Genomic DNA, 15,117 nt, shown 5'->3' with positions numbered 1-15,117 from the left:
AATGCAATTCTATTGTGCTATAAGAAATGATGAGCAAGGCAAGACTTCAGAAAAACCTGGAAAGATTTATATGAACTGATGCTGAGTGAGGGGAGCAGAACCAGGAGAACATCGTACACAGAAACAGCAACATTGTGTGATGACTACCTTTGATAGACTTGGCTCTTCTCAGCAATGCAAGGTTCTAAGACAACTCCAAAAGACTCATGATGGAAAATGCCATCCACATCCAGAGAAAGAATTATGAAGTCTGAATGCAGCTCAAAGAAGACTATTTGTTTTCTTTCTGTTTTGTTTTGTTTCTTCTTTCTCGTGGTTCATTCCATTGGCTATAATTCTTCTTTACAACATGACTGATGTGAAAATATGTTTAATATGAATGTATATGTAGCATCTATATCAGATTGCATACAGTCTTGGGGAGGGGGAGGGGAAGGAGGGGGAGAAAATTTAAAACTCAAAAGGTTGTGGAACTGAATGTTGTAAACGAGAAGTAAACAAATAATTTTTTAAAAATACCTCCAAGGCTGTCTAGTGGGAAAAGAAAAGTATGACCTGAAAAGAATCTGTCCACCTATCCCCATTACTCCAGGAGAAGGAATTAGAGAAAGCCAGTTTTCACCCAGTCCTTCTACCTGCCTCACAACAACCCCTGCTGGTTACAAATAGCTAGGGATTGTCATAACCAGGATTCAAACCAAGGACTTCTGCTTCTAAGTCCAGTGTTTTTTCCAATACACATTATTAAGGTCATAACCATCTCTTACACTTTTTGCTTAGTTTCCAAAGCTTTTTCACATGCATTATCTTTGTCTTTTTCCTTGGCTGAGAAAGCTTGAGTCGAATTCTTTCGGCAGGACCCGACATGTCGGTATTTTGGGGTCTCAAACACCCTTAAAAACCTATGGTTCCCTACCATCTTCATTTTTCTTTAACCTCTCCAATAAAACGTCAGAAAAGACTGAAAGGACTGAACAACCACAAGCTTAGGGAAATCAATGAAGTTGTCTAACTGGGCTGGCTCCTCCTAGGCCAGGCTGCTTGGCCATGAGCCAATTGCTATAGGGTTGGGCCAGGCAGTTTGCGCAGCCAGAAGACTCCCTGGGTTCTCTCAGATGGGCAACTGCAAATCTTCTCCTTCAACCATTAGTTTGCCTCATTACAGCAATACCAGGAGCTCTTAACCTTTTCTGTGACATGAACCTCTTTGGAAGTCTGATGAAACCTATGGAGCCCTTTTCAGAATAATGCTTTTAAGTATATAAAATACATGGGATTACAAAGGAAACCAATTGCTTTGAAATACAGTTATAAAAAAAATTAACCAAGTCAAGGACCTCAGACTAAGAACTCCTGATCAAAAATATTCGCATGTTTAATGAGCTCTTTCAGGTAGGAAGACCCTTAGCTTAAGATCACAGGAGGCTCTTCTCTTTGACTCACCCAGAGCCTCAGTTTTTCACCTCCAGAAGCAGTGGCTAGAGTGCTGGTCCTGGAGTCAGGAAGACCTGAGTTCAAATGGGCCTCAGTTTCCCCATCTGTAAAATGAAGACAGTAACAACCACATTTATAAAATGTTTCACAAACCTGAAAGCTTTCTATCAGCTAGTATAATAGCTAGCTATTATCATTCAATAGTAATTAAAATGCCAGAAATAGCAATTTAATACTAGTTATTCTTTGTTATTACTGTTATCGTTCAGTTTTCAGTCATGTCTGACTCTTCGTGACCCCATTCAGGGTTTTCTTAGCAAAGATAATAGGGTGGTTTGCCATTTCCTTCTCCAGCTCATTTTACAGATGAGGACACAGAGGCAAACAGGGTTAAATGACTTGCCCAGAGTCACACAGCTAGTGAGGGTCTGAGACCAGATTCGAACTCAGGAAGATGAGTCTTCCTGACTAGAGGTCTACTTTACCACTTAGCTGCCCCTTTATTTGGTTTTATTTAATAGTAATTAATTTGTAAACGCTAATAAACTTTTTTCACATGTTAAATAATTTAATTTGAAATCCTATATCTTTTCCAAAATCCTGCAGGACTTATAAACCTCCTCCCCCAGTAAGCACCTGGCCTTATCTTAAGGTGATTAGTTTCAATTTAGTCAGTTTCACCTCCCGAAATCCTTCAGGCATCTCAAAGTCCATGGAATCAAGTTCTTTGTCTCCCTGGTCTCTTCAAGCCTCCCACCTATTCTAGGGTGATGAATTCATATTTTACACCTAACACTTTCCCCCTTTCTTTTAGTTCCTGCAGACCTGCAGCTTTTGCTGAAGTCTCACTGGGTTACTCTCTCTTACGCTAAAGGCCAACGCAGATGTTCTTTGTCAACTGGACCTGGGGTGTACCAACTATCCCAGCCTTACTGGGCAAGGGAGGGACAGTAAAATAAGAATAATATTAACAATAACGATAAAGATAGTTCAATGTCTCTATGGCCACTCCCTCCACCGGAATAGATCAGGTGTGTCAAGCTTAAGTAGAAACAGATCCCTGCACATTGACTTGGAAAACCACAAATTAACATTATCTATTTCTTCTGTATTTTTATTTATTTTGTTAAATATTGCCCATTTTAATCCGGTTCTGCTGTCAGAATGTCGAAGGCCACATAGGGCCCAGTTGTTTAACACCTCTGGTGTGGATCAAAACTCATCCCTACCTTTCCAACCTGTTGCATTTCCTATAAATTTTCCATAGAGGTCCACTCTACATGCTGGAAGACTTCTCGGTCATACAGCTAGAGCAGGAAGTGACCTCAAAGGCCACTGAGTCTAATTCTCTCATTTTACAGATGAGGGAACTAAGACAAAGGAAATCTAAGCAACTTCTCAGGAGTCACCCAGGTAGTAAGCATCAGACATAGGATTTGACCTAGGTCTAGGTGGCACAGCATGGGGCAGCTAGGTGGCTCAGTGAATAGACCCCACGGCCTGGAGTTAGGTTTTTGTTGTTGTTTGTTTTTGAGGTAATGGGGGTTGACTTGCCCAGAATCACACAGCTAGTAAGTGTCTAAGGCCAAATTTGAACTCAGGTCCTTCTGACTCCTCATATCACTCCCTTTTGGAGCTCCTAGCTCCCTTTGTGGATCAGCTCAAGTGCTATTTCCTAAAGTAAACCTAACCTGATTCGCTGCTCCCCACCCCCAAAGTTGCTTGAGCCCCTTGAAATTACTTTGTGTGGGATTCCCACTCACACCTGCTATTTCCTCCTCCATAGAATGTAAGTTTTTTTAAAGGTGTCTTGGTATCCCCAATGCCCAGCACTAGTAGATGCTTAATAAATGCTGGCTGAGAATTTAATTGGAAATTAGAAACAGTAATCCTCGGAGAAGAAACATGGTACTAATGGAAAGGTAGCTGACTTTGGAGTCAGATAAACTGGGTTTGCTACTTACTACTTGTCCGACCTGGCTTCTTTCAATTTAGCTTCCCAATTTGAAAAATAAGAGGGCTAGACTAGAAACAAAAAGTCTCCCTTGTTGGATGTAAATCCTAGGATCCTAAGGACATTTCTCAGTCTCTAGCCAATAGATCCAATCTAGTAAAGCGGTAGGTGCCTCTTCTCTGTTACAATCAACTTCCCCTGCTCTTGGCTCTGGGCATGGAAGTCCCTGGCCTTACTATACATTGTCAAATGACATCATCGATGCAATTTGTTCAGTCATGACTGACTCTTTGTGAGCCCATTTAAGGTTTTTTTTGGCAAAGATACTGGAGTGGTTTGCCATTTCCTTCTCCAGGTCATTTTACAGGTGAGGAAACTGAGGCAAACAGGGTTAAGTGACATGCCTAGGGTTACACAGCTAGTAAGTGTTCTGAGGCCGGATTTGAATTCAAGTCTTCCTGACTCTAGGCCTGGCACTCTTTCCACATAACCCCCTAGATGTCCAATATACTCAATTAACATTTATTAAGAGCCTCTTATGTTCCAGACACTGCGTTAGGCTCTGAGGATACACAGAAAGGTAAAAACAAAACAATAACACGAAAAACAACAGAATTCACTATCTAACAAGCAACCACCTATGTACAAACAACATACAGGGTAAATTAGAAATCATCTCAGGAGGAAGGCACTAAGATTACGTAGGACTGAGAAAGACTTCTTGTAGAAGATGGGACTTTAGCTGAGTCTTGAAGGAAGCCAGGAAGTCTAGGAGGTGGAATTAAGGAGGGAGAGAGTTCCAGGCATGGGGGTAGAGGGTGAAAACTCTTAAGAGTGTTGTGTAGTACCAGGAACCAGTGCAGAGGGAGATTCCTTGCAGGCCTGTTGGTGGCTATGAATGAAACTTGTATTGACTGGTGGTTTTTGCTGATCAGAAAGCACAGTTGTCTTTTAGTGGCTTAACGACACTTTTTCATCAACCTCTTTCCTCTGGCATGTTGACAGGGTGATGCCTTCAGGGCTAAGGAACCCTGGGTTCCTGGGTTTCCTTTTTGTACTGCCAGAGTGACCAGGAGGGACCAGACCCCATCTTGTCTGAGAAGGGGGAATGCTGTGATGCTTAGTGTATAAAATGTATTTTTGCTTTGTCTGTGTCTTTTTTAATCTTTGTGTAAAGCAGCAAAATGGATCTGGAGGGGATTGTATCTTGTTTAAATTCCAGGAATTTGGAAATAATTTTATTGTTTCGGAAAAAAAAAGAGTGTTGTGTTTTGAGAAACAGCAAAGAAAATAGCTTCAAAGTTCAGCCACCCAGTGCCACACAGCACATCAGAGCTTAGACACAAACCCAAGCTCTCTCACTGAAAACGCAGAGCCCTTTCACCATAGTCTCACAGAGGTGACGATTTCTTGGGATAGGTACAGGAGATGGAGGCAAGACAGCTTAGTTCTAATGTAATTTGGGTGGGAAAAATCCTTCTAATATCAAGTGAAGGTAGGCACCGCAGACTTCCACGGATTCCACAGGATCTGGGGCTGCTTGCATGGATGGCTGCAGATGGATGCTTACAAACGTAAGCATGCTGAAGTATACAGGTCAATTACTCCGGGTCTTGTGTGTCTTTCTGCACTGTGATGCAGCTGGTGTTGCTATCGGTGAACGCTGAACTTACTAAAGACGAAATAGTCCTTGGTCTAAGAGTCTCCGGGAATGGGGTGTCAGAAGAGAGTAAGCTCTCATTATCGAAACATTCAAGCAGAAGTTGGATAACTATTCATCGGTAATGTTGCAATGCCCCCCGGCAGGAGGTTTGACAAATGGCATTCCTCTGGCATTCCTCCCAACTCTAAGGCTCTATGACCATGAGAATAAGACACATTTTTATACGCTACTAGAGTGCAAGTGTACAAAGGCACAGTCTCCTTACTAGAGACTGCAACACTCAAACACTGGGTCTCCTGGCGAGGCTGAGCCTTAGGATTGAAGGAGGCAGCGAAGAATGCCTGTCCTTAAAACACCCCGCCTTACCCTAATCAAGCAAAGTCGGCTGACTCCAGCTGGTTCCAGTTAGCCTGTAGGAATACAGACAGACCCAAGGCTGGAGGAATGAACCGGCTCTTTCAGACTGTCCTGAAGCAGCCTCAGAAAGCCCTCCCAAAGCGTTGAGTACAGCTCTCAGTACCTGCAGCTTCTCTATGAGCCCGTCCCTTCCTTGGTCCCTGGGACCCAAGGGCATGCAAGTGTCCTGCTCCTGCCTTCCACGGGCCAGGGACCCTCACATCTTCGTAGCTGGAAGGCATGCATGCCTCAACGCGGCTTTTGACCAAAAAAGCCAACACAATATTTGACCAGCAAGGGACAGCCTCTTCCTGCAATCCCCCGCTCACTTCAATACAGGAAGTAGAAATAACTAGACTGAAAAGGCAGGTCTCAAAGTCTCTTCCCCACTTCGCAGGTCTGCGCTCAGGCTGTTTGGGCCCCGGGACTGGGCGGGGGAAGCCGAGAAGGACGTGTCCTGTGGAGTGAAGCTTGGGCCCTCCCAGACAAGGAGAAAAAGGGGGAGAGTGAGGGCTGCGGGAGCCGGGAGGAAGAGGGAGAAGGATGCGGACCCCTTCTCGGGGGAAGCCGAGGGGTCGCCGCCTGCAGGAGGTGCTCGGAAAGCCCTTCTGAAGTTTGAGCTGCCCTCCGCCCCCACCCCCAAGTGACTCGGCAGGGATGATGAAACCGGCGGGGGATCGAGGAGTCGGGGACCATCCCGGGTAAGCCTTTGCAAACTCTGCCCCGGGAAGGAACGCCCCGGGGCCGGGGGGGAGTGATCTTCGCCCTCTGGCCTCTTGCAACAAAGGGCGCTTTCACAGGTTCTCAAAGATAGCCTCCCCAAGGAGGTTGGGTGAGGCTCGCGCCTCTTGTTGGGTGGAGGGACGCCCGCGGCGGGACGTCACTGGGCATCTCGCAGGCACGGTTACTGGCTAAGTGCCCGGTGGCATTCCCTGGGTTCCTCAGGGGGTTTGCAACGGCCAAGATAGGCATCTGGAGGCCTGGGGGGTGGGCAGCGGGCTGGTGAGGTAAGGACTGGGAGAAATGGGGTCTCCAAAGCTGCGGGCCGAGTCACTCGCGGGTGAGTCTTTGGCTTTCCAGGTTTCTCCCTCCCTCGCTAGGTGAGGATGGAGTAATGAGGGGAGATGCATGATTAGGGGCCAGGTGGCTCAGAGCGCCAGCGCTCCCCGGGAGCTAAAGGGACCCCTTCACAGTCCTCCTGGAAACCCGTCTAAGTCGAACAGACCGGGGTGGAACCTGTCCACGTTTCCTGCGGCAGACAGTCTGGGGAAGGCGATGCAGGCTTTGGGTAGGCTTTGACACGGGTTCCCCAACTAGAAATGCCCCCAAAGGCGCAGCGCGGGGTGTCTGTTAACTGTCAGGCTTCGGAGCCGGGGAGGCGGGGAATGAACAGACTGAGGCAGTGCGGGTGCCTACGTGGGCTGAGCCGCGCAGCCCCGGAGGCCCCTGAGCCTCCCCCTTCCAAGTCTGCCGGGTGAAAGTTCCTCCCGGCCCGACTCTGGGGGGTCGCGAGAGGGGAGGAGGACTCAGCCTTCCTGGAGAGCGTAGTGAGAGCAAAGCGAACTTTGGAAGCTCGTTGTCCTCTCTGCGCTCGGGAAGGGGAGGAGCAGGGACCCGAAAGCGTTTTTAGGAGCCCAAAGGCACCTTTTTAGAGATCGTCTGTTCTAAATCCTTCATATTGTGTTTGTTAAATTAACTTTTTTAATCGAGATACTAAAAATCTATTTTCTCCCACCCGCCATGATTGGGAGGGGAAAAAAGGAAACCCTTGTAACATATACAAGGTCAAGCAAAATAAATTCTCGCGTGGGCCATGTCCCAAAAATGCAAATCACTTTCTGCACCTCGGGTCCATCCCTTCTTTTATCAGGAAACTAAACCCCTTCTTTTTGCAGAAGAGGAAATTGAGGCCCAGAGGGAGGAAGCGACTTGCCCAAAGTCACACAGTCACAACAAGTGGAAGAACCCAGACTCAGAATGTCTCACCATTTGTGCTTTCTTGCTCATCTCCAGATGACATACTGTAAACCTGAATCCAAAATGAGAGTGGGATTTAGAGTCTGAAGACCGGGGTTCGAATCCCAGCTCTGCTGCTTAATTCCCTGTGTGACCGTAGGCAACTTACTAGTTCTCTGGATTGTAGTGCCTCTTCTATAAAACGTTGGGGTTCGACTATCTAATTTTCAAGTCCTTTCCATTTCTAAAGCTATAATCCATCCTATGGTACTAACAAAGTGGTTTTTCTTTTTTTAACCCTAAAGGGAAACCAGATATTCCGGTCTCTCCAGCCCTCTGACTCCCCCACTCTCCCAAAAAACCACGCTTTCGGGCATCCATGTCTATTTTATCAGACAAACTAGCCTCAGGGGCATCGTCCCCTCCCCCACCGCCCATACCTCACATACCAGGCTGGAGACTTCTCTCCCCAGGGAATTTGAAAGCTTTATCTCTAGCTTTAGGAGGAGGGGCTGGGAGTGCAAAGATTTCTTGGATCCTTTGCGCTAGGGAAGGTTAGGGTGGGTGACATCTGGCCTTCGGGCCTAAGTGGTTAATGGCTGACAGGCTGACACCACGTAGGTTGAGAGTAACCGGTGTGTGAGTGGAGTTTGCCCTCCCTACTGCTCCCCCAGCCTGCTTGGCCCCAGGGAGGATGACTGCACGCCGGAGGTATGCCAAGCCTCAGGATTGTGACTGGGCCAAGTGCAGAGGAAACACTGAGAGCGCTGGCCAAAAGGACTGCACTTTTAAAAAAATCATTCTCCTTACTGTACTAAAGGGCCCTTTGTTGGCCTGGAGTATCCATTCGCAGCCCTTGAAGAAAAGAAAGTTCTTGGCCTGGGATAAGCCAGACTGGTTCTGGTAGGCCAAGCTTTCCAGGATGGTAGGATTTATTTGAAGCTGCCTCAATTGTGGTGCCTTATTTCGCCTGCCCTCTCACCAGCTGCACCAACAATTGTCTTTTTCCTCTTTTCTCAAAGCGGACAATCTGATCCGTGTGAGGTGGAACCCTTCACTTATAATTAGCAATGGTAGCATTTTTTTCTGCTTGGTTGTTGATAGCTTGCCTTTCCTATTCCGAGAACTGTTTCTTCCTATCCTTTGACCACTTATTAGATAGATAAATGAGCTTGGTCTTGTATATTTGTACTATTTCCTGATATTTTGTGAAAATCACACCTTTATCAGAGAAGTTTGCTTCCCCAGTTACCTGGTTCCCTTTCCTTTAAATTTCATTGATTTTTGTTTGTTCAAAAAGCTTTTCAGTTTTATGTAATAATTGCGTATTTTTTTCTTCCTGTAATCCTTTCTATCCCTTGTTTGCTCCAGAGCTCCTCTCCCATCCATAGTTGTGAAAGGTATTTCCTCTGTTCTTTTATTTTGTGATATGCCTTTTATATATTTAGGTCATGTGCCCATTTGGAATTTACTGTGGTACATGGCATGAAATGTTGGTCTGAGACCTAAGTTGCACAACAGTTGATCTGCACGGGTACACAATTTCCTCTCTTAGAATTCCCTACACCAATGAAATCATGGGTTCAGACAAAAATAAATTGTGCGTGTGTATGTTTGTGTTATGTATCAATTAGGCCAACTCCCTTACTTTACAGATGAGGAAATTGAGGCACAGGATAAATGACTTGCCCAATATGGTATAACTAGGAAGTAGCAGAGTCAGGATTTGAAAGCAGGCTTCCCTACTCCAAATCCAATCCTCTACCATAAGCATTCAGATTTGTGCTGAATAGTAGGAAAAACTTCTTAACAATTGAAATCGTCTAAAACTGAAATGTGGTACCTCGAGAGGTAGGGAGCTCACCTAAAGGCTGGATAACCACTTTACTGGAATGTTGCTGAGGGATTCCTGCATTGAAATGAATGAGATGGCCTCCTATGTACCTTCCAACTTGGATATTCTGTGATTCTATCACCACACTGCAAGGTTCAAGGCTGTGGGATTTGAGTGTGCTTGACTCTGCTTCCCTCATTACATTTTGCCTGTGTCTCACCATGTGAGCTGGTCGTGTCTACAAGTGGTCCCATCAGTTTGACTTAATTTGACACATTGGAACTCATAGGGGATGGGATTTAAGCTGGACCCCTAAAGGGAAAAGCCTCTGAACTTTCCCACAAATTTCTGGAACCCAGCCCCTGAACCCAGATCCCTGAGGCACCTGGCCCATCCCAGTCAATAATCCTTTTAACTGCCCTTTCATTGTGGCCTTCATAGTCTGCACCTGGCCCTCCCCAGGCTTGTCACTCCTTAATCCCATCCAGATCCTTCCACAGCCTTTTTGTATAAAAGTACCAATTTTATCCCCATCAAATGCACAGATTCCTTAAGAGTCTGGCCTATTTGTATTGGTGTCACAAATAGCAGACTTACTAGGAATCTCCACTCCAACCGATGTAATAAACTCGTTACTTAAACTGAAAGAAGGCTTGAGTGGTTGAATTCTTTCAAGGCAGACCCTCGCCCTGTACCCTTGCATTTCAAGGTTCCCAGCACACCTAGTCTGTAACAGAGCAGCTTGTGGTAGCAAGAATAGTGGTCTGGGAATTAGGAGACCTGAGGGCTTGTCCCACATCTGTCACTCACTGTGTGACCTTGGGTGAGTCACTCCTCTGGTTTTTAGTTTCCTCATTCATAAGGAAGAATGGGGTCGGACTCGGAAGGCACCTTCCAGCTCCAACACTATAAGACATCTATAATTTAGTATAGAAGATAAGGGGGTGAAGGTAGGGGGTAGATGAGAATCTTTGGCAGTTTCAGAATGTGTATGAGTAAGAAGTGTCTTAAATTGGAATTGACCATTGGGCAGTCTCCCACCCAAACTATTTGACCACCCTTATATGCTGATTGCAGGAATACTTAAAGACAAATCTACCATAAAATCTACCCTACCCCTCCTATCTCCTGAAATATCTGGAATTCCCACTTTGGAAAGAAATTTCTGTCTCCTTAAGGACTACATTGAGATGTAAATATTGTTGCCTACCAGAGATGATTTATTAACATACCGACTGCTATGAGCACCTTAACAAGTTAGCTTAGCTTCTTGGTCCTTAGAAAAACAGAGTTGGAAGGGATTTTAGAAGTTCTCTAGTTGCGATTCCTACCCAAATCATAAATCTTTTCTCCACCTCCTATAAAAGGTCATTCAGTCTCTGATTGAAGACCTCCTCCCCGGGAAATCACTCACTAATCCCTGACGCTATTCTTTCAATTTTGGAGCTTCTAATTCTTAAGACTTTCGTTATATGGAGATCACATCTGCTTTCCTATGGCTCCATTCTCCAGGACCCAGCAAAATAAATCCAATTGCTCTTTCAGTTCCTCATTTAAGAAGCTTTTAAGTCTTCTCTCCATCCTGGTTTCCTGTTCTGGCTGTTCTAGCTTATGAATGAATACCTCTTTTTAAACTGAAGCACTCAGAACTGAACACAATGCTCCAGATGTGATTTGACTAGGGCAGAGTGCAAGGGGAACTATCATCCTTACTCTGGATATTATGATTCCATTCATGCTCTCTAGTAGAGCCAGGCCTTTAAGGAACAGGACATGGACCCAGGACATTACGAGGGGGCAGAGTTGGGAACTGATGAGGGCAGGACTGGGTAGGGCACTAGACACATTAAAGTAAGGTATTGGTAGAGAGGAAGGGAAAGATAGAGGTCAGAAAAGGGAAAGGGTAGACAAGTACGTGTGACAAACTTAACGTTTATTTCCTAGTATTTTCAGAATCACCCTGGCCAATTTTATTTCTCATTTTTCTCTTACCTTTCCTTGAAAAGAGGAAGAAGAAATGGTAAAACTGTTCCAACTCTTTATGCTTTCCTTTCAGTTCAAAGAATGCTAGGACTAGAAGGAACCTTAAAACATAATATACTAGAGTTGGAAGAGACTTTAGAGATCATTGAAATAAAAGATGCTTGGGGTTTCTAAATTTTTTTAATCTTTTGATTACTGTATTTCAATATAATTGGTTTCCTTTGTAATGCTATGTGTTTTATAGATTTAAGAACATTCTGAGGAGGGAGCCATGGGCTTCACCACACTGCCAAAGTGTCCATGACACAAAAAAAGATTAAGAATGCTCATCTAAGCCAACTGCATTATTTTACACATGAGGAAACTGAGACCAGAGAGATCACAGCAAATTAGCTGGGTTGGCACCAGAAGTCAGGTCTTCTAATTATCAGGGAGGCATCCTTTCCAAGCAAGTTCATATAGAAATGGGCAAGTGTTTACTTTGGACAGAATCTCTTTTTTTTGTTGTTGTTTTTGTTTTTTTTTTTTTTAAATTTTATTTTTATTTTTCAGAATGTCTTTCTGTATCTGCTTATCCAAATCTTTGCCATTCTTCAATGTCTAGTTCATATCCCACCATCTCCACGGAGCCACCCTGTGATTTCTTCCTTCTTTACTTCCTTACTTAAAATTTATGCTGCACTTTTAGTATCTTATTACCAACTGTCTACCTCTGGATGGTTTAGGAAGGTTGGACTTATAGTAATGAACTTGCCTCAGTGATTTCTACCTGTCTGCCTAAGGCTGGAAGAGGTTAGAAGACTTGCCCAAGACACAGCCAGTGTCAGAAGTTAGGATTTGAACTTGAAATTTCTCAACTCCAGGCCCCACTTTCTATCCATTCCATAATATTGCCATACGCAGAATCTCAGAGCTGATGGGACCTTAGTAGTGGTCAGCTGGTCTCATAACCTGGTACAGGAACTTCATTAACAATTTTCCCAACGAGAAGGCATCCAGCCTCTGTTTGGGTACGTCTAGTGACAGAGAATTCACTATCTTCTAAGACCAATCAGGTCCATTTGTGGACAACTCTCATTGTTCGCACATGCTGAGATGAAATTTACCTTCCTGTAGCTTCAATCCATTCTCTCCCGAGTTACCACCCAAAGCCAGAGCCCAAAGTATTCACCTTCCACATTCTAGTACTTTGGGGATGCTCCCCCCAAGTCCTCTTTATCCCCATTTGTTTGGTGACTTCTCCTTGCTTTTAAGCATCATTTGAAATACGACCCACCCCCTACCCTGTCTCCAGCCCAGAGTAAGTTACCTGTCACTCAGGAGACATTATTTGAAAGAATCAATGACCTCTTTCTCTACAAACTGTAGCTCTGAAAGGCAGTCTGCCTGTGTCTGATGCTCGTCTGTATTCTTAGCTGAGTCGCCTTTTAAACCTAAAAGGGCATAGACTTGAAATTCTGGCCAGAACTATTTTTTTAAATTGTCAGTCTCTTTTGTTTTGATTTCACTTTCATTTTATAGCACTTTTCATATATCCCTCTCCCCTCCTCAACCCAGAGTTATCCCTTGTGACTTATGAAAAAATAAACTTATAAAATCCCTTATAAAAGAATAAAAAAAGAAAAGAAAAAAAAACAGTTCAGCAAAACTAACCAACACATCAGTTAAGTCTGACACTGTATGTATAATTCCCTATCCATAGTCTCCCACCTGTGAAAAAAGAGAGGGAGCTGCATTCCCATGTCTCTATTTTCATAATCAAGCTTGGTCCGCAAAATTACACAAAATTGCACAAAATTTTTTATTTCTACTGCCGCCGTTCTTTCAGCCTACATTATTGTAGTCATTATGAATTTTCATTTTGCATTCTTCTCTTTGCATCAGTTTCTGTGTCTTCCCACTGGTTCTTATTCTTCATTTCTTATGGCGCAGTAATATTCCTTTCCCAGTGGATGGGAATCTTCTTTCTTTCCAATTACTTGCTGCCAAAAATAATTCTACTCTAAGTATTTTGTTGTATGTGGGACCTTTCTTACTTAGCTCCTTGGGGCATACTCCTAGGGGTGGGATCTCTGGGTACATCTATATACATTAAGAATGAAGGGTCAGAAATGCTGATCCCAAGTGATATTTGTTAGGGGATGGTGAGGCTTTTCTCCCTAAACGAAAAATGAGTTTCCGGAACAGTTAACCAGAAAGGGTTGGTGGGGTTTTATGCTTAGTAGAGAAAGGTAAAACCAAGGGAACTGGAAACAACCACACAAGCCTTGAAATATAATGAAAGACTAGGAGACCCATTGGGAAATTGAAAGCCAGTCAAGTCTGACTTTGGTGGTCTTAGCCTTAACTGCTCAGGAGTTCTCAATCAGCAGTCTCTGCTTCCTGAAGCATGAGCCTTGTCCAAATAAATAGACTGTTAATGACAAGCATCGGCAGGAAACAAATAATAAATGTGCCTTGCAGCCCAGGACTGTAGAAAGAGCTACGGATTTGAAATCTGAAGATCTGGGTTTGAATCCTGCCCTGCTATTTACCATGTGTGACTTTGGGCAGGTCACTTAACTTTTTTGGGCCTCAGTTTGCTCATCCATAAAATGTGGGGGTTGGACTAGATGTCCCTTAGGAAATCCCTTCTGGGTCTAAGCTTGGGATCCTGTGATTAACCTCAGGTGTGAAAGGAACATTTAACATAGCTCAGGGCACAGACACAAAACTGGCATGTTACTAGCCCAGTTCTCTTATTTCACAGAAGAAGAAACTGAAGCACAGAGATCTAAAAATATATGTATAACGCTCTTTAAAACTTATAAAGGAAAACCCTAGGAAAGAAGAAAAAAATCATTTATTAAGTAGTTGCTACGTTCCAGGCACTGTGTGCTAAGTGCTTTACAAATATCTCATTTGGGGTGGGTTCCTGCTCATTCTGTTTACTCAGGCAGTTCTGGGGAAATGTGTATTCTCCCTTTTGTCAGACACGTGCTAAGGAAATTGATAAGTTTCTTTGACCAAGGTTTGGGTGCTCAGTGTCACCTACCTCAAGACCCTCTCATGGTAATATTCGTTCTATCATTAATTGTTAACCAATCAGAGTTAACTGTCAGCCTCTTCCAAGAGCATGTAAACTGTGAGCCCACAGCCATGGGGGGTCTTTGACTTTTGAGAGTGCCACTGACCTCTTTTATTAATGATGTGCTAGCCTTATTAATAAAACGATTAAATTAGCCATAAACCCCAGCCCCCTCATATCTCATTTGATCTTCATAACAACCTAGGGAGGTAGGTACTATTATTTATCCCTATTTTACAGTTGAGGAGACTGAGGTACAAAGAGGTTAAGTGACTTGCCCAGGGTCATACAACCAGTAGTAGTGTCTGAGGTCAAATTTGAACTCGGGTCTTCCTTGATCGAATGTCTCACCCAACTGCCTCTCTTTAGGCCGGTTCTCTCAACTGAACCTCTCAACAACCCTAGGAAGTAGGTATTACATGTGTTTTTATTCCCATTTTACAGACAAAGAAACTGAAGCTCCTGAGAGGTTAAAAAAATGTGTTTCTTGTCACGTAGCTAGTAAGCAAGCATTAGAGGCAATGCTTCTAAGGTCAGCATTCACGCTTCTTTCCCCTTAGAGATGGTCTTTAATCTACTCACAACCTTACCCCCTTCCATGCTCCCTGCCACCACCATTTTGTAGATTAGGTTATTGAGGCTCAAGAATGATAAACTTCACCCAAGTTTATACAGCTTGTAAGAGTCAGAGCCAAAATTTGAGTCTATGCCTTGACTCCAAGTTCAGCATTCCTTCCACCATACAGGGCAGCTTCCTGGCCCTCGGCTCCCCCCAACCATTCAATAAAGAAACCTTATTCAGCGCCTTCATTGTGCCGGGGGATGGATAT

The 15,117-nt window shown here is 44.1% G+C and overlaps 1 protein-coding gene and 1 long non-coding RNA gene across 2 annotated transcripts in view; one reads left to right on the top strand and one right to left on the bottom strand.

The window, feature by feature from the left end:
- Positions 1 to 1,409: 1,409 nt before the first annotated feature.
- Positions 1,410 to 7,973, bottom strand: LOC118828652. Its single transcript, XR_005008957.1, has 3 exons — positions 7,853 to 7,973; positions 7,434 to 7,476; positions 1,410 to 1,538 (listed from the first exon to the last, which is right to left on the bottom strand). It is a non-coding gene; the product is annotated as an uncharacterized LOC118828652 (long non-coding RNA).
- Positions 5,856 to 15,117, top strand: part of RIN3 (Ras and Rab interactor 3) — a 149,143-nt gene continuing 139,881 nt past the window's right edge. The window contains exon 1 of the mRNA XM_036735462.1: positions 5,856 to 6,148. Coding sequence (XP_036591357.1) covers positions 6,105 to 6,148 — 44 coding nt within the window. The 5' untranslated portion in view covers positions 5,856 to 6,104. The remainder of the gene's footprint in view (positions 6,149 to 15,117) is intronic.

This window comes from Trichosurus vulpecula, chromosome 8 (genome assembly GCF_011100635.1).
Source record: "Trichosurus vulpecula isolate mTriVul1 chromosome 8, mTriVul1.pri, whole genome shotgun sequence".
Lineage (NCBI taxonomy): Eukaryota > Metazoa > Chordata > Mammalia > Diprotodontia > Phalangeridae > Trichosurus > Trichosurus vulpecula.
This window is presented reverse-complemented; position numbering and strand designations above follow the sequence as displayed.